Raw genomic sequence first — 23497 nt, forward strand, 5'->3', positions numbered from 1 at the left:
CAGAACTGCTGAGATTAAATAGGCATTGACTGACTAAACATTCCACCAGTGTTGCTTTGGTGAGCTCTCAGATAAGTAAAAGTGTTTGTGGTGTCATTTCCAGTCTTTTGTGGGCAATTTTTCTTCTGCAGGTGGGGACTTTTCAGTTTTGCAGAGATATATGAGCCGACTGCTGTGTGACAGGCCTATCAGTGTGTCCCAGCTTAGCTTAGGGGGAGTTTGTCAGGCTCCCCTGGCGTTCGCTGTGGGACATCTCATTCTGCCCGAGCGTGAGACGATTTGTATGTCTGTGCATGAAAGACGTGCATTAGACTCTATGCGACCATATGGTAAGAACTGGCATTTTTATGTGTTTAGATAGGATTGTTGTCTGTTGTTTTTCTGTCTCCGAGGTGTACAGCATGCCCTCCAGGTAATATTTTTACATACATACCTCACGCTTTTTTAAAGACAACAAATTTTTTCGTACGAGAAACAACCTGTTGTGGCATGTAGAATGCGTCATATCAATCCTTCCAGAGCAACGTATCTGAACTGGAACAATTTCTTCATACAAAGGATGAGTGAATTCTCAAGAACGCATGGCAGAGGCACCTGTCTATCCAAAGTGTGGTAGTGATTGTAAAGGAAACCATATGGAGTCCCTCTGTGGTCGCGTCTTTTATGTTGTAGCTAGAGCTAGCATTTACTATGAATACATGGATGCCAGTACTTCTCTGCATGTTTGATAGCACTGTCAGTACCGATGCAAGATCAGAGAGCAGTGTCGTCTCCTTCTATCTGATTATCCTAAGATTGTCAGATAGATGTATTCCAATTACCGCAATCCACTTAAGTTGCAACTTTAGATGTTTTTCTCCATTCCTTTTGGGATTTTTTTTGCACACAACCTCCTTCACCTGTATCAGAGAAAACATTGAGTTAAGAGACTGTTTCTTGAATGCAAAGATAAGTAAGAGGTTATGAAACAAAAGTCCCATGTGTGCGCTCATCCCTGTAAAAGAGATTCCAGAGATTACCACAACAATGATTTTCAATGAAAACGAACAACAAATTACCCACCTTTGTCATTTGTAAGACGTTTGTGATTTTGACTCTGGATTATGGGGTGGTTATGTAACCGTTTTATCCTTCTTTTTGGTTTATTTGTGTGTTTTTACATCTCTCTAGGGTCCTTTGTAACATATTTAGATAGTCGTTTTTATTGCCTCTTTTTCTCATGCGTTTGCGGTTCACATCTTTGTAATATTTCCCTTTTCTGTAATCTCTTTATAGTCATTTTGCCTCTCTTCCTGAAACAAACACATTGTATTAAAGAATCTGCAAGACTAAGAAGACTGGAATATGCTTGCTCAAAGATTATCAGATACCTCAGAGGTATAAAGTTACCTATTTGAATCTCTTCTATGTACAGATTTTTCATGTTACCATCATCCATATTATAGTCCAAAAGCATATTTATTTATTTTATTAATGAGTCAAAATGTGATTTTTGGTGTAAGTGATCATTAACGAAAATCAACAAGAGGGATCATATTTCTCCAATTTTAGCTTCCCTTCATTGGCTTCCTGTTAAATCAAGAATAGAATTTAAAATTCTCCTTCTAACGTATAAAGCCCTTAATAATCAAGCTCCATCATATATCAGAGCTCTGATTACCCCGTATGTTCCTAACAGAGCACTTCGCTCTCAGACTGCAGGTCTGCTGGTGGTTCCTAGAGTCTCTAAAAGTAGAATGGGAGGCAGATCCTTTAGCTATCAGGCTCTTCTCCTGTGGAACCAACTCCCAGTTTTGGTCCGTGAGGCAGACACCCTATCTATTTTTAAGACTAATGTTAAAACTTTCCTTTTTGACAAAGCTTATAGTTAGAGTGGCTCATACCCTGAGCTATCTCTATAGTTGTGCTGTGATAGGCCTAGGCTGCTGGAGGACATCAGGGCCTATTTTTCTCACTCTACTGATTTCTACTGTTCTTCAGTCTACTGTTCTCCAGTTTTGCATTGTATTACATTGAAATGACTGTCGTCATTTCAGCTTTTAACTTTTTGCTCTCTCTCTTTTTCTTCATAGTAGGTACACCTGGTCTGGCGTTCTGTTAACTGTGACATCATCCAGAGAAGACGGCTCACCCGCTACTACCATCTAATGTAGAACAGATTACTAGATCAATGTGTGCTTCTGTGCTTTTTGTCTCTCTTGTTGTGTCTCTGCTCTGTCTTCTGTAACCCCAGTCGGTCGAGGCAGATGACCGTTCATACTGAGCCCGGTTCTGCTGGAGGTTTTCCTTCCCGTTAATGGGGAGTTTTTCTTCCCACTGTCGCTTCATGCTTGCTCAGTATGAGGGATTGCAGCAAAGCCATGTACAATGCAGACGACTCTCCCTGTGGCTCTACGGTTCCCCAGGAGTGAATGCTGCTTGTCGGGACTTTGATGCAATCAACTGGTTTCCTTATATAGGACATTTTTGACCAATCTGTATAATCTGACCCAATCTGTATAATATGATTGAACTTGATTTTGTAAAGTGCCTTGAGATGACATGTTTCATGATTTGGCGCTATATAAATTAAATTGAATTGAATTGAATTAACACAAACATTGATCCATTTTATTGTTTGATTGTTTTGATACAATAGGCCAGTGTAAAGCAATGCATAGTTATGCAGTAGAAGGAATATTAGTTATGGATTTCAAGCTTCTTCTTCTTCTTTTTTCTTTCTTCTTTTTAAAAATGGGAATCTGAAAAGTGTGGTGTGCCTATTTATTCAGCCCCTTTTACTCATTCACCTCCACCTGTATATATTTTAATATACTTTAGAAGATTGTTCTGTAAAGGCCTCAGAGGTTTGTTAGATAATACTGGTGAGTAGACAGCATCATAAAGACCAATGAAGACAGGTAAGAAATAAAGCTGTGGAGGACTTTAAAGTAGGGTGTGTCATGTTTCATTGGTTGTATGATCAAAAATGCATACCCGAACTTCGAAGGAGCATGAGGGAGGATTTAATGATGATACAGAAAACTTACAGAACTGGAAAAAGGCTGACAGAACATTGAACATGGACAGAGTAACAAGAGAAACCAGAAAACAACAATAAAAACCAGATAGCTTGAATACTGAGGGGGGAGAGGAGGAGAGGATTCAGGCAAAAAAGTCTGCTCTTGAACTTTCAAGTTTTCATCGACTAGTGAAATTAAAATTAAAATTGTTTCCCTTAATAAGACATGGCATATGCTAAACAGGGGTTCAGGCTTATTAAGCCTGAACCCCTGTTTAGCATGGTAAACTGGGGGATATTTTAGTCACATCTACAAGCACATATGATTTGTTTCTCCAAAATATTTGTGGATCTTAGTGGGCTAGTTAATTTCTCAAAAGCATTTTCATTTTTAAAGATCATTTTGTATTCTGCAGGTTCTGTTGTATCACACTTAGAAGGATCCACGTGAATATAAAGGATAACTCTAAATTCACAGTATGAATAGTTTTATTTTAGATCTGTCATCACTGATTTTGTTGAATAAATGATTATTGATTATAATTGTCAACACAATTTACTGTTTATTGGATTCCAGTTTGAATCCATTTGAATTTTGAGAAAACACAGTAATTATGATTTTGTTTTGAATCTGTGCTTAAAAGATATAAAAAAAACCTCAATGTACCACAGTGTGCTTTGTAAAAATATTTGAATTTTTGAAAATTAGCCCTTGTGTCTAAATCTGGCATATTTACATGACAGCTTAATGCACTCATGCTGATTAATATGCACTGTCCCTTATTAAATAAAACCAAATTTACTAAACTGCTTGTCTCTGGCAAAGTGCACATGCTCATTTGAATTCACAGCAATTTTCAATATGAATAGATAATTCAACCCCCCGAACCTCTCTATTTTTTTCTGTCCCAATTGCTGCATTTCAGTGGTTATGTGTCAAGGTTGCACTGTGCAAGAGGCTTCAGCAAACGAAAAGCTCCCCGCTAACAAGGAGCCAGGGAGCCGTGAGACTTTTTCAATGTGTTTCCGCAAACGTGTGGGTTGGAGCTTGATAGCCCCAGCGTTCATTATCTCCTCAGTTTGAATATTATCACTCTCTGTATAAATGCACACAAACACACACACACACATACATAAACGCATGTATTTACAAGCCGTGATTTTAATCACTTATTCGCTTACTCACCACCTTTCCGAGACGCATCCCACATCTGCGCTCTCACCACATCCCACATGCACGTACACACTGCCGCCTCTCAGTGCGCTCTCGTAGCTATTAGGCAAGTATCATTAAAGCTCTTCAGACTAATTATCTTCCCTGATGAGCCGCAGGTCTCAATGGGACAACGGGGAGAGATCCAGCATGATTGACTTGGCCTGTGCTATCCTCTGTGAGCCTAATGCAGTGAAAGACACACACACACACACAGGCACCAGCTTGGGCTAATGTACTGGAAGTCAGGTCAGCGTATTAATTTTCATTTGTGTGAGAAATACTTGTCAGTTTTTTAGGAAAGAGAAAGCTTTTAATGGAGGGATGTTGGTGTAAAGGTGTGTGCTTTGTGCACATTTGCCCAGTTTGAGCACTTGTTTGCTGCTTTTCTGCGCTCATGAGCCAGGTGCCATGGGGGGAATGCCTGGAATGTGAGCCGTCAGTGAATGATGGTGACAGTTTGCCAAAGAAATGGAGCGGTGAAGGGAGAGGGGAGAATAGAGGAAGAAGCCCTGTGTTTGCTTTGCAGGAATTGTACCTATGCACCACCGATAAGCTCTGTCACAACCTGAGAAAAAATATTTCCTCCATTTGGTCATCATTCACTTTAATTCCCTCATTCATCAGTTTCTTTTTTTTACTAAGAGGGTTTGAACAAATGAGGGAGATATTTGTTTTTCGCTGTAAGCCAGGCTTTTACACTTGAGTTATGGCTGCCAAAGGACAGAAGAGGAGGCTGGGAGGACCTTTAGAAACTTAGCTAAAATTTATAATCTGTTGCTTTAAAGGGGGTGTAAAGGAAATGAAAAGAGCAAAAGTTAACCATTAGTAAAGGTCAACATGTTAAGTCTAACAAGACTGAGAGATATAAGTGGAGGATTTATCACCCAGAGACATGTGTATGTGTGTGACCTGTGATCGTGTTGAAGTAACCTCTGGATTAGCATGAAGGAATTTAAAGAAATGTCCATTTAAATAAAATCAATATTAACATTTGTATTGCCTTCCCACCTAATAAAAATAGCAGTCTAATTTTGGAAACTGTTGACATTTTGACACCAGAAAGGCATTTGAGACACAAGGTTCACGAAGATAACAACTGCTGGCCCAGATTTAGATTTAGAGGTCAATGTCGACTCCTGAATGAGTCGGGTGAATGAATAGGCCTTTCATGATGCCTGCAGGCTGCATTTCAATGTTTAACGTTTCCTGACTTTCTATCTATCATCTCCAGGAGTTCATTATTAGCTGAGAAGAATGTCAAACATCTAAAAGCCTGTCATAAAAGTTTCTTACAAAATTGGTGGTTATAATTCAGAGGAGTCATTAATTTTCCCCAAATTTCTTTAGTGATTTAAATTAAGTTGTTCTTTGATTTAAATAGATTCCGGTGAAAAAGTAATTATACCCTTATATATTTCTTCTGCTTTTTCTTTTGTCACACTTTAAAGTTTCAGGTCTTCAAACACAATTTAATATCAGCAAGGAAAATATGAGAAAATATAAAACACAATTATAGAATAACATATTTACTTATTTGACCCACTATGTGGCTATTTAACTTTCAGTGTTTTTAAATTATGGTTTTATTCAATAAAGATATAGTGTACAATCTTTTTAGTTTCAGGGGGATCACCTTATCTATTGGTCGTCCCACATGCCGATCATTGTGAAGTGCGTAAAGTAACGCCAATGTGTGTGCTTGTTCCTTTATAGTTTCGCTTTGCTGTGCGTGCACAATTCTACTGTTTATGTATCCAGTGAGCTTCGGTTTCAGCCATCAATTGTAGCTCCGCTGCTCTCCACGTATACTTAAAAAAATAGCTGAGAGTCGCAAGAAGCAAACTGTCTCACAAGTTTATGAGAAGAAGAGGAAGGCTTCAAAAGAAGGAAATAAGACCATAGTGGATTTGGGAGAGTCTTTCACACAATCCCCCCAAGGAGCAGAAGATGGTCTTGTGCATGTGCAGTTATTCAAATAGGGACTTGGGAGATTCTTACCTATAGTTCCAGAAAAATCGTCCTCTATACCTTTATGTAAAAAAGGAGCTAAACCATCCTAGCCATATGTGCTTCTTGTTGTTCAGTTGAGAATCAACCTTTCACTAACCAGATAAGTTGTATGCATGTGCAAATTCTCAGTTATCCGGATCATTGCAACAGTGCACTGTTAAGACCGGAACAGAAGGACCCAGTGTTCAACCAGACAAGCAGAAAGTAGAATTAAGAAGGTTTATTTGCGGACAGGTTGTGTGCTGGAACTGGGATGACAGGCTGGCAGTGATATGAACAGGACAAGACCAAGCTTGTGGTTGATAACAGTCATTAGTCAAAAAGTGCAGAACAGTCCAGAGCAGGATCTGGGCTCAGAATCAGGAAACAGATCCAGGTTCGGTATACAACTGATCGAGGTAAACAGACAGGGGTCAGGCAAGCTCAGATAGTCCAGGAACAGGCTAAGGTCAGGCAACACAGGTTAGCAGTCAGAGTAAAGCAGGATAAACAGATATACAGGGGTCAGCAAATAATAACGCTGGATATGACTCACTGAAAGGCTCATAATGATCTGGCAAAGAACAGAGGAGTGAGGCAGGTATAAATAGGGGACTGAACAGGTGAACGGAGTAAAGCACTAATTACAGGTAACAGGTGAGGCTGATCTGAGGAAGGGGGATGACGAGGGGTAGAACTGAACTGATTGGTTGTGACTGGTGACAAGGCAGTGACAGGCAGACAGATTGGGTGGTGACTGAGAGGTGAAGTAAGCTGGCTGACTACTGGCAGGAGAACTGAGCTGACAGAACCGGTTAAATAAAGTAAAGTACAAAACTAAACCAAAACCAAACCCAGATCATGACACACACGGGCTTTAACTGGAGGCAAGTGGGCTTTTGTTCAGTTATCTCTGAAAACAAGGCTTTTTAAAATTGTGGCACCTAAATGCGTGCCACCAGACTTGACAAAGACTCCAGGATAGGTGTCGAAGCATTAAGCCTGTTTGTTGTCATATTTGTTTTAGTTCCATTCTACAAGCAACATCGGAGCTTACCTTCTGACAATGATATTGAGATTCCAGGGAACCACAGTGAGAGCTGATGTCAACGAATGGACAAAACATGTAACACTGGTCGGTCTACCAAAATTATTCCCAGGGTGCATCCACATTTCATCCAGGAGGTCACAAAAGAAGCCGGCAAAACTGGATGAAAGAAGTAATAAAGGGTGTTGTTCAATCCACCTTTACAGCTATAACCCTAACAAATGAAATCTAGTGCCAACATAATTAGTAAATAGACTCACCTTGATATAATTTAAGTAAAAATACTGCAGTTCTGTCAAGACCTCCAAAGGTTTGTAAGAGAACATTAGACAACAAAAACATCATAAAAACCAATAATGAAAGCATACGCATCAGCGATAAAATGGTGGCGCTTGATGCAAAGTTAAATGATAAAACGTATGCCTAAACTTGGAACGTTTCAAGGGGCAGTTAAACATGAAAAGAGTTTGGGTCATCTACCAAAGGAAGTTTGCCCAACTTACCCCAAAGTAGGGGGGTACAAGTAATCAAACAAGGAGCTGAGAGATCCATGCGACTCTGGAGGAGATCAACTGCTCAGTTGGGAGATTTTGTCAACTATGCAACTATCATTTGTGCAGTAAACAAGTCTGACTTCTATGGAAGTGTGGCAAAGTAAGAAAGTCACAACCTTTTACAGTTTTCTCCAAGGTCTGTGAAATATGCACCAGATATGAAAAGAGGTGATCTGTTAAGATCAGAAAAACAATTAAAATGTCACCTACATGTAAAATGCCATGTGTAGAGGAAAACTAAAAACTAAAACTTCAATCTTAACAGACCAGCTCTACTGTGAAGCATAGTGGTGGTAGCATCATGTTGTCGGGTGTTACTATTAAGCCCGGGCAGTGGGCAGTGGAAAAGGTCAAGATCAAACCATGCTCATGTAAGGAAGTCCAAGTGCCTCTTGCATGAAAGAGTGTGCTGCTTTCATACTAAAAGTTGGACGTGGCAAGAAATTTTGAAACTTGCGGCAGACAAAAACCATCAGATGTATAAAACTGTGCGTAGATGTGTCACTGCATACCTTGCCTTGATAAATCCAGATGTGCAGGAAATAATGCCTAGGTTCAGGTGTCTCTCTGGCCGCCCTGTCCCCGCCCCTAAATATTTACGCAAATCAGTATAGATCCCGGGAAGGTCTGACGGCCCCAAAACGCTTTAAACTACAGTCAGTCATTCACACCTTAACAGTGGTGAGCTATGTCAGCAGGCGCATAATTGTTGTTATAGGCTTCAATTCTAATGAGTGAGTTATTTTCGAACTTAAAGAAAAAAAACAGAAACACAAAGGTGCTTCAAACCACATAACCAACTATTACCACTCTGATTTTGAAAGAGACATCCAAGTTACCCCTCGGTTTGTTGTCCGTCTCCCACTGAGGCGCGAAAAAAGGAAAAAGAGGAGTGTAGAGGAATGCTAAGAGCAGATGGCAGAGTTGTCCCTCTGTTTTGGGTGATTATGGACACAGCTGTCAGTCAACTTGCATGTATGTGTCTGCTTGATTCTGTGCGTTTGCGTGTGAAACTCTGACTCACCCCATGTGTTTCCCGGTTACTGTTTATGGCTTTAACATTCTTTTGCAAATGGCTGAGCGTGTTTGCAGAGTTAAAAAAAAGAAAAAGAAAAAAAAAACTTAAAAATGTAGACTGTCCATCACCTGTTCACACTTTCCCTAGCTCTCAGATCTCTGTGTCTGTATCCTTAGGCATTACCTCCCTCTAGTTGTTCTCAATAATATTGCAGCCTTTTCACTCCAGACACAACTCATTGCTGAAGAATGAAAAGACCTTTGAGGTACAGTAACTTAACAGATACAATAGCCTATAATACATTCTCTTACTGCCTCATGCAGAGTCTTTGTTACTTTAATCCCATTCAGTCAAAGCAATGCTTAAATTTAAACTAGTCCCACGTTGCTTTCTCTGAGGAACAACACAATTCTTTGACACTTAGAACAAACATAACAATGTAACCACCTACCTGATATAGTCATTTTCCCAATTTCGCTGTCAAAAAAAGCCCTAACCCTTTGAGGCATGGGCTCCACTAGACCAGACATCTGCAAACTGCAGCTCTGGAGATGCAAATGGGTTTTTGGACCCACCACAGTGGCTCTTAAAGGGGACATTGTGCAAAATTCACTTTTTATAGTCCTTAATTATATTCTGTTGGGTTCCTGGAGCCTCCAGCAATGCAGAAAATTTGAATGAAGTCTCTCCAGGCACTGTGGTGATATCTTTAAATTCTTCTTGGTTCTATGTTTCAAGCCGCTCAATTTTCTCTATCCTGTATTCCGGTTTTTTGAACAATTATGTCACAGTATTTGTTGCGGAACTGCTAAACAAGGTCATGGACTTCTGGTTAACCATGTATGCGACTTCGGCATTTTTATTTTTGGCCGGGATTTTGTAGTCCAAGCTGAAGGATGGCGAAACTACAAGTGGATAAGTAAAAAATATTTGAATATTGGGTGTGTTAACCCACGCAATTAATCACACCATCCCCAGCAAAATACAAAAATTGTGTTGAAGTGAAACACTCTGTGATCTGAAGGGGGTGCCTCCTTTGCATTGAAAGAAACTGCACCAAAACAAGTTTCTCTCAGATGCACCTCAGAGCAGGCCTGTTTGGAGGGCTTGTGAAATTAACGAGGAATTCAGACCAAAGCATTGCAGTTTCCCTTTATATAGACCGCAACTGAAGGATTTAAATGTGAAAAGGAAGAACTTAAAAGCTTGATATGTCCCCTTTAATTACTTTGGCTAAAAACAAAAAGGACCAACTAATGTTTTTAAATATAGATATTATAACAAATTTAGGTTTTATCACTTTTTCAGTTAATTTAACGGATAGATGGCATTGAATTTCCACAACAGAAGGACACTAAAAGTAACAGCACTATTTTTCAATATCTTTTTTTCCCTTATCATTAGGTTGCTAACTATGTGCTTTTTTTTTACTGTACATAAGTTTCCACTAATGAAATCCCAAAGAAGAAAATGTATCCATCCTCTTTCTGCAAATGTTTTTTTAATATATATTTTAATACCTTATATTAAAAATCAAATAGTGTTTTTTTTAATGACAACACATTTGCTGTTGTAGTTATTTAAAAAAAAAAATCATCAACATTGCTCTATCGACAGACCACAACTTTCACCCTTTTCATGAAAGTGTGTACATGATCGGCAACTGTACTTTTGGTACAGTAGCCACATGGATGGCAGTACGCAAGCTTTCCTGGTGTATATTGCCCAGAGCGTCATTCTGTGTAAGACTTTGAGTGACCTTTACAATGGCCAGACTTTGTTGGTTAGACTACCGGGCCAGAGTATTTCCAAAACTGCAGCCTGTAGAGTGTTCCCAAACTAGAGTGATCAGGAACTATCAAAACTGGTCTGAGTAAGGATCATTAGTAAACTGCCAGCTAGGTCACCGATGGCTAAGCTTAATCTATGCAAGTAGGGAGTGAAAGCTGGCCCTTGAGGTCTTATCCAGCACACGCAAAGCTATAACTCAAATTGCTGAAATAGTTAGTGCTGGTTCTGTTGGGAATAGTGCCAGGATATACAGGGCACCGCAGATTGTTCCACAAGTGGCTGCGTAGCCACAGACCAGTCTGGGTGCCTATGCTGTCCCCTGCCCAGTGCTGAAAGCGGCACCAATTAAAGCATGAGAGACATAACTACACCACAGACCAATGGAAGAAGGTGGCCTGGTCTGATATTTTTTTTTTTTTTTTGCACATTGACAGCCAGATGCCAGAGCACATTTTATCTGGGGAACACACGGCACTAGAATGCATTATGCAAAGAAGACAAGTAAGCACAGGCAGTGTCATGGTTTGGGCAACGTCCTCCTTGGAAACATTCTATCCCGCTATCCTTTGGCACATACCACATGCCTGAACAATGTACAACCTTCCATGGAAACATTATTTCCTGATGCTTGTGATCTCATTCAGCAGGATAAAAACTCAAACACACAATTATACCCATTAGACCAAGACACTATTAGGAATAATAGGTTAAAATATTGTGGCTGATTAGGTAATGCCCCTTTTGTCAGAGGGAACACTCCCACCCAGATTGAGCTAGTCAGGAAGAAGCACATCTGGGTTTGCCTTCTTGGACTAGTTACCTTGTGATCCAGTCTCTGAAAAGCAATGTCTGAGCACTGTTGCAGCACATTTTGTCCTCTATTAGAAAGAAGCATGATTAACGACACACTTTTGGGTTATGAAATGCAGCTCAATTTGTTAATTAAAAAGCACACAGTTACATAACTCATCGTTTTTTTTTATGTCCAGCTTGTGATGCGAAACAAATTAAAGTCTTTACATCTCAGATTGGAAAAAATAAATAAAAGTTTCTTGGAAGCTGCCTGATGCGGCACTTGCTGAGGAAAAACACATGACAGCAGAACACATCTAAGTGTCTTTTATTTACATGTCAACAAACCAAATAGCAAAGGAATATCTGCAGTTGTAAAGAGCAACCTTTACAAATGTTTTCTTGTTGTGCAAAGACACATGCCTACACTGCCTTATGTCGTCCAGGAGGGAGGGGTAGTAGCCGGGGGAGTGTACTCAGCCATCACTTTATTGATCCAGCGGCTGTAGTCACACATCTTGGTATAAACTGTGGGGTGAGCAGGATCCTCGCAACCGTGATTGAACCATGTCAAACCCTGCAGCTCACCACCACACACCATCACGTTGCTGCTACCAGTCTAAACAAAAGAGACAAAATACAACACTTTACTAAAGTTAAAGTGTACCTAATAGAAGACAGCACGGGAGGGCGTGGGGCAGAGGGGAACAGGAACAGAATTAATCAGCATCAGTTTTGCAGCGTCGCGTCCATGCTCACCAGGCAGTTATCTGTTTTTGCTTGGCCGGCGCAGACCATGACACCCCAGTACAGATAGGGAGGAAAGGTATTCAAGCAAGTCAGATCATCCACCACAGGCACAGTTAGACACTTCAGGCTCCCGGAGGGGTCATCTAATGTAGATAGAGGGAGGGAAAGTTGTTACTTGGATTTATTTTTAAACTGTTCAGTTCACGCCAGTCTCTTAGCTTTGTTTTGAATAGTTTAAAATCTGTGTTCCATTACTTGTCAAATTGCTACCAATTACAATTACTTAACAAAGCGATCTTTGATTTTACACAGGATTTCACAGATTATACAGAGCATGGAGCTCTAACGCTTTAATAAATCCTGTTTTTTAGAGTATACCTCTTTTAATTAGTTCTGATCATTGACTTGCTATTCTGGCAGGTAATTAGAAACTGATTAAAAATGGAAATGATATACATATATTAAAAAAAAAATCATTCCTCTTTTGGATGCTCCAGTGACCAGAATGAGAACGAGCTTCACTGTGAAAACCTTTGCATATTTTAAAGCGTTTCTAACTAAACTGCCGCCATCCAGAATGAGCTAGAGAGGGTTTTTGGCCAGGAGGATGTTTGGGTTTTCCTCCTGGGCAGGTTACGTATGTGATCCTTTATTAAAAAGGTAACAGACACAGGATGGAAGGACTATGAGCCAGTTCTTTGGCATTTAGAAGGTCTACAGGAAGGAAAAAAACCCACAAAAAATACAAATCTGAGTACCATTTTAATTGACTATATCCTTCATTAAAATCGATCATTTTACAAATAAAAGTTATTGCTAAAGTCAAGAATTGCCTTTCTTTATTATATATTGAGAAAGTCATTCATGCTTTTCTCATCTCGTCATCGGTCTTGGTCTACTAGTAAAATTTTTTTTTTTTTTTATATACTACACTTGTACTGAAGTGCAAACTTTCTAAGACAATACAATCCACAGGACCACCTTAAAATCCACTTACATTGGTTTGGAACTGTGGAGCCCCAGCCACTGACGGAGCAGATCTCTCCAGTTTGTGGGCAGCGTGTGGGCAGAGGGATAGGCTGGACATGTTGGTTAAATTCAGCAGGCTCAGACAGACGCACCAAGGTGAGGCTGTGTAGAGGTGAGCGGTAGGGGCTGTGACGAATCGCGTCAGCAACTAAGATGTGCTGTTCTGTGCCTTCCTCCACGCTTCTGTGATGCTCGCCAAGAGAAGCAATGGTCTCATAGGATCTGCAAAGAACCAAGAGGAGCCTTTTCATTTATCAAACTCAGACAGGAAAAAGGCCAGAGAGAGAGAGACAGTATGTCTTAGTCAGACACAAACAGGAGGTTGATTAATGGTCTACAATTAAGCTGGGACTCAACTCAGATTTTCAACCACAGTCTTTTCTTTTCTTGTTCTGAATGAAACTATATTTGCCCACTTTTTTCACAAAATAAAGCCATGCAATATAGTTTTAACTTCTTAAAAGCTGATTTTTGATGCCATTGTTTGCTAAAACTTACGTGGGTGCACAGGTAAATGAAGTCACTATCCACCATTTGTCAATGAGAGCCCCGCTGCATTCCACTCCTCCACCATGCAGCCTCACATGCCAGGGTCTAGAGTGAGGCTGGCACTCCTTTGGGTCCTCCAGAGGGTATGCTCCTACAAGCCACCAATGACAGCAAGGAGAAACAATAAGTATTATCTCAAATCTCTGAGTTTTTCTTGTGTTATCTGAGCACGTTACGGAAGCCTACCTGCAAGCCCAAAGGTAACAGCCAGGAGGAGAAGATACATTTTGTTTCTCTGGGGTTCTCCCGAAGCAGAAATAATGGATACGAGGTGACCAAGCGGTCAGGTTTATATTTGTAGGTATTTTAAAGGGCAGAGGGAGGAGCAAGCTGCCTAATATATTCGGTGTCATTTCACCTTCCTTCTTGTAAACCTCGTATCTTATCAGAGTAATATCCCACACTTTCATTGTGCAACCTGTTTGTTAAAGTGTCACACCTTGCTTCCCGTAAGGTTTGTTCGTGAGAATAAAGAAACCCAAACACACACCCCACCCCCCCATCCCCCGGTTGTTCAGAGGTTATCTTCCCCGATAATATTTCACTGGGTTGGAGCAAACAGAAAGAGGGATCTTTGGTCATTCTGTTTTGTGCAATGTCTCTGGATCACCCAGAATCCTGGGTCATCCATTTACGATTGTCAGGGTCTAATTTTCTCACTCTACTGATTTCTACTGTTCTTCAGTCTACTGTTCTCCAGTTTTGCATTGTATTACATTGAAATGACTGTCGTCATTTCAGCTTTTAACTTTTTGCTCTCTCTCTTTTTCTTCATAGTAGGTACACCTGGTCTGGCGTTCTGTTAACTGTGACATCATCCAGAGAAGACGGCTCACCCGCTACTACCATCTAATGTAGAACAGATTACTAGATCAATGTGTGCTTCTGTGCTTTTTGTCTCTCTTGTTGTGTCTCTGCTCTGTCTTCTGTAACCCCAGTCGGTCGAGGCAGATGACCGTTCATACTGAGCCCGGTTCTGCCGGAGGTTTTCCTTCCCGTTAATGGGGAGTTTTTCTTCCCACTGTCGCTTCATGCTTGCTCAGTATGAGGGATTGCAGCAAAGCCATGTTCAATGCAGACGACTCTCCCTGTGGCTCTACGGTTCCCCAGGAGTGAATGCTGCTTGTCGGGACTTTGATGCAATCAACTGGTTTCCTTATATGGGACATTTTTGACCAATCTGTATAATCTGACCCAATCTGTATAATATGATTGAACTTGATTTTGTAAAGTGCCTTGAGATGACATGTTTCATGATTTGGCGCTATATAAATTAAATTGAATTGAACTGAATTGAATTCAGCTCTCTTCACCCTTCAGATTTTCTATAGGATTTAGGTCTGGGGACTGAGATGAGAGGGTTGATTTTGTGTTTTTGGACCATTATTGTGATAATTTAGTCAAATGTTTTGGATAATTTTCTGACTGAAAGACCCGTCATTGGGTAGAGGTGATCTCCTGGTATTTGACAAGGTTCCCAGAGACCTTGAAAGAGAAACCATCCCATACATCACAGATCCTTCACCATACTTAATGGCTCCATATTCATCCTTTAATTTCCCACCTGATGAATCAAATAACTTCATAAATCCTACATGAAGAATATTCCAGATAGCTGATTAGTTATTTTATAGTTAGCTGAGCCAAAATTGTATAATTAGCATTGTCACCAAAATACGGCTTAGCATCAAAATACATTAAAGACCTGTTGTTGCTGTATCCAACTTCCAGACAACTCAGATCCTCATGTTCTGGTCTATGCTGCATACCCAGAACCAGAACTAAACATGGAAAAGCAGCATTCAGCTTCTATGCTCAACAAATCTGGAACAAACATCCAGAAAACTGCAAAACAGCCAGAACACTGAGTTCCTATAAATCAAGACAGAAAACCTCACCTGTTTAGGGTTGCCTGTGACCTATAATAACAGGAACATTGACCAACATACTTGATGTGTCTTGATGTTTTCACTTGATACAATTTAGTATCTCTCACTGGACTCACAACCAGTGTTTTAAAGCACTTTGAACTTCATTGCTGCTGAAATGTGTTACACAAATAAACTTGACTTGACTCGCTACAATCTGGGACTGCAGATTAAAATTAGTCTGTATGGCTAAATCTGGCATTTGGATCTGAGGATCCAAATGAATATGCATTGTCACATTTATTCATAAATAAACTTTAAACTCTAAACAATTAGTGTTTTTTGGCAGGTTAAAAATAAAACATCTATAAAGCATTTTGGCAATGCTGTTTAAATATGTTTTACTTTTACCCTCTGTGCTGTCCAAGTAACTCTGTTGCATGAATTGAGTAGCAAATTAATCCAGAAACCTCAGAAAGTGGTTTGAGGAAAACTCTTCTCAGTGCATCTGGAGTGGGTTCTCACCTGATCACTGAGGACAAATGTTTGTGACAGGTTGTGGTTTAACAAATTCCACATATTTACTACAGTGATAGTGGGACAGAGAAGCCTTTTTATGGGTTCTAAATAACCTATTGGTATGTAGATAGCACCCCATATTGTTATGGAGACTTGGTCCGCCTATGAAACCAATCTTTGCTGCAGTTGTTTAATGGTTGATGCATATTTTGTTTTTACCTCAAATGGACAAAATTATTAATTTCACGATAATACCAGTTTAATCGTCATAAAATTCTTAAAAGCAAACCGAAGACATGATGTTGTGACATCACAGCACATTTAAGTAACCCAAGAGCCCACAATTCTTGACTGAACTTCTCTTCACTCGGTCATGTTAATGCATCTTTTCAGTTGCTTTTAAAACTCAGCGGAAGTACCACAAAACTATAAAATCATTGACCATTTGTATATCAACCCATGCAACAGTGCACTAATGGTCTCTGTACAAAGTTGTAAATGTTTCACTATGTTGCAATTTTTAACAGTCGGAACTCTGATCTAAATTTAGAAAAGCAAGACGCGAAAAAAATGCTTGAGTTACATTTATTTAGCATAGATTATTGGGTACAAATAACTGTACAGCATAGAATTTGATAAACCCAATTGTTTTTATGATAGGATTTTTTTTTCCTCCGCTAAATACATTTACTCTAGTTTTTCATTTTCAATTTATTTGTGATATTATATTGCTGCACAAAAAAGACCAATTTATATTAAGGTGTTTTGCAAATCTTTTCCATGGTGCAAACAAATGCGAAGGGTATTGTAGAGCAAATAGATCTGATAGTTTAGCCTGGTAATGTTTCTACTTTTAGTTTTCCACGAGCTTAATATCTTTTCTGATTGTGTAAAGATCAGCAAAGGCTAATCTTTACTAAACCCACTTTATGGTGTGTTTGTCCCCAATGAGCGCTACAAATCGAACATTAGTGTCCTAGATAAATGAACAAGGGTTTTGTGCAACTCCAGCAAGTAATAATAAAGAAGATAAGAGCTGCAGCATGATTCATATGTCTCTTTATAAAGTTAATCTTTCACCATGTTGGAATTTTTTAAAACTCTTAACATGTTGCTCAGCTCTGAATGATCCTCTGAGATGTTAAAATGATAGCATTTTTGCACAACAAACAACTACGAAATTAAAGACAATTTGAAACCACAATGAGTGGGCCAAAGTATTGAGCAGAGCAAAAGAACAAAGAGATTGTACAATAAAATATACCAATTAAGATAAAGAAAATCCATTAAAATTGCATTCAAAGCAGTGCATAACAATAAAACAGCAATTGTGGTGACAATGGCAGCACGAAAAGAAGGCCTTGGAGGAAAAAAATATTTCACTGTGAGTGATTTAAATCGACTGGGAGTGTGAACTGCTTGAATACAGAGTGACATATTGCTTTGCAGGCTGGCGGTTGCTAATCAAAGGCTCAAACATGTCACAATATTTGTCCTTGTTCAAAACATCCCTTAGCATTCTTGTTTTTTGTTCCTCAAAGAAATTAGGGCAGTCATTACCAAAATGGTAAATGGCTTGTACTTGTATAACGCTTGAAATAGTCCGACGCCCCCAAAACGCTTTACACTACAATCTGTCATTCACCCATTCACATACACCCTGATGGTGGTGGGCAATTAGAATTGCTGTCTGAGCCAGGGAGAGCCCAACAGATTTTACTTTCACAGGTGGAGCATTACTGCTTCCGCCATTGTGCTCTGCTTGATTTATTGATCTTGCAAAAAGCTTTGTTTTATACGTATAAAGTTTTTTGATTCTTAAGTGTAATGCACTAACAGAATCTGGAGACCCGATAATTCAGCGACACAGAATTAATGTTTTGAAGGGTTTATTAACAACAGACTGGTGTTGGTGGAACAGGAACTGACTGGAGTACACACTATGGGGAGAAGAGCAGGAGTAGTGGATGAGAACTACTCAGTGGAAGCGATAGTGCACTAAATAAAAGCCACTGACCTCCTCAGATGGCAGGAAGTTGCACTGGCTCTGCAGGAGAAATAACAGGAACAAGACAGGTCAAGATCAGAAAAGCAATTAAGGAAAGTTGGATGGTTTATTCACACGAAGCCTTTCGAGAATCTGGCAGTTACACTCTGGGAGAGCCTGGGATATATAGTGCTCCTCCCAGGTGCAGTGACTCCACTTAATTGGAGTCACAGCAGGTATAACTGCTCATACCTTGATTACCTGTGCAGCACAGGGAGCAGGAGCAGGGCGTGATGTCATGGAGACTGCAGACAGGGTCTTTTCAAGCAGGGTCAGACAGAATCATTACACTTTAAAGGTTGCCATCAGGGGATTCTGTGGTGCTCTTATGGGATTTCAGTGCTCATGTAGGCAATGCTGGTATTACCTGGGATTGGGAAGAACAGCCCCCCGATCTAACCTTCAATGATTGGCAAGGAATGTCCATAACAAACACAATGTTCAAGCGAGAGCACATATATATACAGATATGTGTGTGTTTTTTCTCCGTCACATTAGAAACTCTCAGGACCTGTGCAAAGACAATGAAATAAATATTTCATATTCAGTTTAAAGGAGCCTCATGTAACTTTTAGCCACTAGGGGGAACTACACCTGTAACTTCCAGACCACTGGCTTCACTACACTGTTGCAGAATTGACTTTTGCAAAAGCCCCACCCCTTAGTTACTGTTGCTATGCCCGTCAAGCTTTCTGGAGCTGATAGAGTTAGTGACTTATTTTGGAGCAATACCTGCAGGATATCCTCCAGCTCTAGGCAACAGGCGTTACAATATGCAGTGGAGGGATATATTCTAAATATTACAATTTGTAATGAAGGGGACACAACAGTTCTCGAGGCTAAAGCATACCAGTCTCAATCAAAGTCAGAGAAACACCATGACCTCTACCTTAAATGCAACCAGCACACCCTTGTGGACCAGTACAGTACTGCAGTCTCTGTGTTTTGGAATCTGATAGCGGACCACTTTTGACCAGCAGATTGAGAAGTCATTGGGTTACTTGTAAAGACAAGGACACATTCATCCCTCTAGATTATCCTCAGAGTCTTCCATTTAAACAGGGAGAGGGAGGGGACGAGGCAGAGCCAGGGGGAGAGAGGAGAACTCCAGGAGCCATAGAAGGAAAGGACAGGGCTGACCACAGGCTCAATCATCAGAATAAGAAAGGCTGTAGGAACTTCAAAAGAGGAGAAGAGCTGACAGGCAGGTTTGTGAACTATTTTTTACTGCTTTTTCTATAATAACCATGGCCGTGACAAGCTCAAGGATGAGAAAAGTAGAAGCATGTAAAGTTAGCCCTCGTGTTTAAGGGGAGCTCAGACTGCCGTAACGCAGCGCTCTAGGTCACATGACACATTCAGCGATGGATCTGATCCTCTCAAGTTACATAGGAAAGGGGTTCAAATAAGAATGAATGGGTGCACAAATAAATTGGATTACGTTAAATTAAACAGCACAAGAAGTGTATATAAATACATAAATAGTTTTCTTTATTTGAATAACGGAAATGAAAACAAACAAAAGCAAAACATGAAACCTCCAGAAGCAACAAACTGTTTCCGTAATCTTTCCCACAAGATAGTATCCAATCAGAAAACTATATTTTTATAGATAAAGTGAAATATTAAAAACACTGGAGTGAACCTTTCATTATGTGTATTAACTAAGTACTACTGATTAGAAATATAGATTTTGACCCAAAATACAGACAAAAAAACCAACATAACTCATACCTAACACTTCATCGATAAAACTAATTAGTGAGTATTTAAATGCTGCATTCATAAATATAAGCACACTGTCATACTCAATACTTTTCTTTGGTTTACTGTTTATGGTGTTGTACTGTCTCTGAAGAAGCAGCTCTCTTGCAGATTTAGCCGTGAATTAAAAATCATCTGTGGCCTTCTGTACAGATGAATGAAAACATTGTCTCTGTTGAGTCATCTGTGCCAGTTTTACCACACTCGCGCTTTTCTTTTAACATCACTGATCACAGCAAAAGCTTCAGTTCTGCTTCTGCCTGAATCTATAAAAGTCTTTGTTTGTGATTGCAAATGAATAAAGACAACACACTTGATTTTGTGAGATGAAAGGAGACCAAAAACAACCACTAAGCATGTGAAACAATAAAAGTCTGCCGCTGTAAATAAACTGCAGATGCATTGTATTGTATAAATATTTTATTTCAAGACATGACACAAACATTTACACTCATCAAGGGGTGGAACAGCTGATTTGGGTCAGTTAAGAGGAAATACGGTGCAAGTGGGCGGCGTTGGACCATGACATTATCTGCGGGATTTTCACATTGAGTGCTCCGTGGGCTCACGACATTTGTCCATCCGTTTCCTCTAGGCAGGCTGTTAGGAGAAGAAAAAGCTCTACGAAGAGCGCACTGTCCGTCTTTTCAGTTGTGAGACTCTGTTTGGTGATGAGTACAAAAAGTTAAGATGTCAAATGGTGTGTAGGCACTTTCTAGTGCGGGCTGAGCATTGTTATGCTCTTGCAAAAGGCGAGTAAGGTCAGTTTGTTTTGTGTTTACTTTTGTATTGTCTTTTCCTAGTGGTGAAAGAAGTGGTAAAGCTGGTCTTGCACAATACCAGCGTAGGTGCTCACAACTGTACTCGTCTCACTGTAAAGATTCCTAAAGGCAGAACAAATGGAAAGGGAACAATATTTACTTTGAATTCAAACCTCTACTAAAACCTAATCAGGGAGGTTGCATTGACAAGCTCTTACTTTGCTTTCTCCTCAAGTTTCAGGCCTTTGATGCTGTCCACGTATCCGCTGACAGTATCCACAGCGCTGTCATAGTAGGACTTGACAGCGCCTGAGATCTTGGTCAGCGTCCCCTCCTCCTCCTCGGCTTGCCTCGCCAAACGAAAGCTTTCGGCGCCTGCAGGAGAGGAGGTCAGAGGAATCAGAAGTGAGTGCTTTTAATTTGCGTAACAAAGTATGTTTGAAGAGGCTTCGTAACGCATTCCTAACATTAGACTTTTTTCCACATTTTGGCACGTTACGACCACAAACGTCTATTTTATTAGGGTTTTATGGGATGGACAGAGACGAATTAGTGCAGGATGTTGAAAGAAAATGCTACATGGGTTGTATTCAGTTCTCTGTACTGATACCCTTAAGTGAAATCCAGTTTGTCATTGGTACGCAACAAAATAGAAAGGTGAAATACTTTTACAAGACACCATCTTAGTGAAACACTTTAAGATGACCTAGTAAAATTGGATTTTTCTTTTTCACAAATAACGATTTTTATTCGCTAAAAAATTCCTCCGTTTTGTCTTCATTTACGTTGACTCTTACAATATTGGACTGTCAACAGGAAGAATATATCTACCTCAGATTCTTCAAATTAAATTGTCTAATCAATGTTTGTTTGTTCTTCGCCAGTTCCTTATATTTTCACACAGAAGGCTCAGAAAGCAATGCATCACTCCAGCAGCCTTTCAACTATATCAATGATCTAATATACAACGTGCTCTTGGCCCCGCTAAAATTTCATTGAGCACTTTAGTATGAATAAATTACACTTACTGAGAGCAAGAAGTGCAATGAGCACAGAAACGGCCAGCAGTTTATTCATGGTGGTGGGTATCTGAGGGCAGACAGACAGCAAAGACAAACCTTACACCTCTTTATCCACTAGGGTGAGACATTGTCAAAGATTTCCTCACACATGCTTCTGATGGGTCAATAACATAGTAACAGAACATGTTAGGTTGTTTTCCATATTCTATCAACGAAATTATTTGATTATTCTGGAATATACAGCAAACTCAAACAAATCCACACTCTTAGCCCTGCTGCAGTCTCGTTTATTTCGGAAATGTGGCAAAAAGTTTCAGTACTCACTGTCTTCCTGTGCAGAAATGAGGAAAAGAAAACAAAGTCGGAGGCACCGCTGGCCTGAGCTGTTTATATAGGAGTGTAAATGTGTTGACTTGTCGCTCTCAGAGCCAAAGTGCACTCCACCGGGGAGATAACCCGGCAATGTTTTCTGATATGTGTTGTCCCGGAAAAGCGTGTCATTGTGTCTTGATAAAAGAAGAGATCGGGATTACATGTATGTTTGAAAAGTGACAGTAAACGCCACAGCTAGACGATCATAGTCAGGTGCATTTGGACTGAAGCTGCGAGGATTTCTTACTTCTGAAATCCTCGTTTGTGTAGACCCAAATTGAAATCAGCCTCACTCAATAATCCTTCTTATTGATTAGGTCAGGAGCTTCTGCAGCACATGCTCACAGGTCCACAGGGAGGTAACTTGTTACTTGCATAACATGAATGATGTGTTCAGTTCTGAGTACTTTTGAATTGGCCCTAAGTCGAGAGTGTGTTTTCCACGTCATCAGTCCTGAGTCTGGTTGGACATCCTCTCAGAGAGTTGTAGATTAAATCTATTCAACTCAAACTGGAAAGAAATGTCACAGTTCTGAGATGAGTTTTTATATATATATATATATATATATATATATATATATATATATATATATATATATATATATATATATATATATATATATAATTAAACTGTTGTGAAAAAGCATTTGACTCCTTAACGGTGTGTTGTATTTCTTTGTTTCAGGTCAAGAATCAAATTTTAGTATGATGATCAACCTTTACTGAAGGTAGTGTGAACAAGAACTAGACCCAAACTGGTTGGACCACCCTTGGTGACAAGAACTACCGTCAAGCATTTGCGTAAACTAGGAGTGACCAATTTACGCCACTATGGAAGATTTTTTTTTGTCTGTCCTTTTCAGAATTGTTTTAAAAGATGAATGGCTTGGTTCAAGTCATCTCATAGCATCTCATTCACACTTAAGTTAGTACTTTGACTGGGCCACCTGAATTTTGTCTTTTTTGAGTTTCTTTTTTCTTTCTTCGTGTTGTTCTGAATATTTTCCTGTTGCATGACTGATGTGTGCTTGAGCTTAAGGTCATGCACTGATGGTAGGCGAGATCCTTGAGGATTTTCTGTTGGAGACAGTTCATGATTCCATCAGTCTGAGATGCTAGTTTTACTTCTAATGTAACCAGATGCACAACTTCTAAAAAGTGTAACTTTTCTCTCATCATTTCTCAGAATGGGGATCATCAATATGTTTTTTGGAGGAGGAAATGTAAAGCAGGTCTCTGTGTTCTTTTTGGCCAGCAGCAGTTTTTCATGCTGGAACTCTCCCATAAAGGCCATTTATCTTTATAAAATCAGAAACTCTGACAGTAACTGAGGCAATTGAGGCCTGCAGTGTCTTAGCTGTTGATCTGGCTTCCTTTTTTACCTCCTGGGTCAGCTGTTGTTGATGC

At 39.8% G+C, this 23497-nt stretch overlaps 2 protein-coding genes across 3 annotated transcripts; both read right to left on the reverse strand.

The window, feature by feature from the left end:
• Positions 1-11721: 11721 nt before the first annotated feature.
• LOC105939526 (trypsinogen-like protein 3) lies at positions 11722-14033 on the reverse strand. The gene is made up of 5 exons (XM_012881753.3): positions 13924-14033; positions 13687-13828; positions 13157-13410; positions 12169-12302; positions 11722-12028 (listed from the first exon to the last, which is right to left on the reverse strand). The coding sequence occupies exons 1-5, from the start codon at positions 13961-13963 to the stop codon at positions 11843-11845; spliced, it is 756 nt and encodes a 251-aa protein (XP_012737207.1). The 5' UTR covers positions 13964-14033; the 3' UTR covers positions 11722-11842.
• A 6307-nt stretch (positions 14034-20340) lies between these two features.
• On the reverse strand, positions 20341-22124 carry apoc2 (apolipoprotein C-II). 2 transcript variants are annotated; one of them, XM_021308212.2, is made up of 5 exons: positions 22043-22124; positions 21725-21785; positions 20915-21071; positions 20718-20819; positions 20341-20596 (listed from the first exon to the last, which is right to left on the reverse strand). In XM_021308212.2, exons 2-4 carry the CDS (start codon positions 21771-21773, stop codon positions 20735-20737), a joined length of 291 nt encoding a protein of 96 aa, XP_021163887.2. In that variant the 5' UTR covers positions 21774-21785; positions 22043-22124; the 3' UTR covers positions 20341-20596; positions 20718-20734. The 2 variants fall into 2 exon arrangements, with proteins under 2 accessions (XP_021163887.2, XP_012737209.2); XM_012881755.3 differs by having other exon boundaries at positions 20341-20819; positions 22043-22123.
• Between the last annotated feature and the right edge of the window lie 1373 nt (positions 22125-23497).

The sequence above is a fragment of the Fundulus heteroclitus genome, chromosome 3 (genome assembly GCF_011125445.2).
Source record: "Fundulus heteroclitus isolate FHET01 chromosome 3, MU-UCD_Fhet_4.1, whole genome shotgun sequence".
In the NCBI taxonomy this organism is placed as follows: domain Eukaryota; kingdom Metazoa; phylum Chordata; class Actinopteri; order Cyprinodontiformes; family Fundulidae; genus Fundulus; species Fundulus heteroclitus.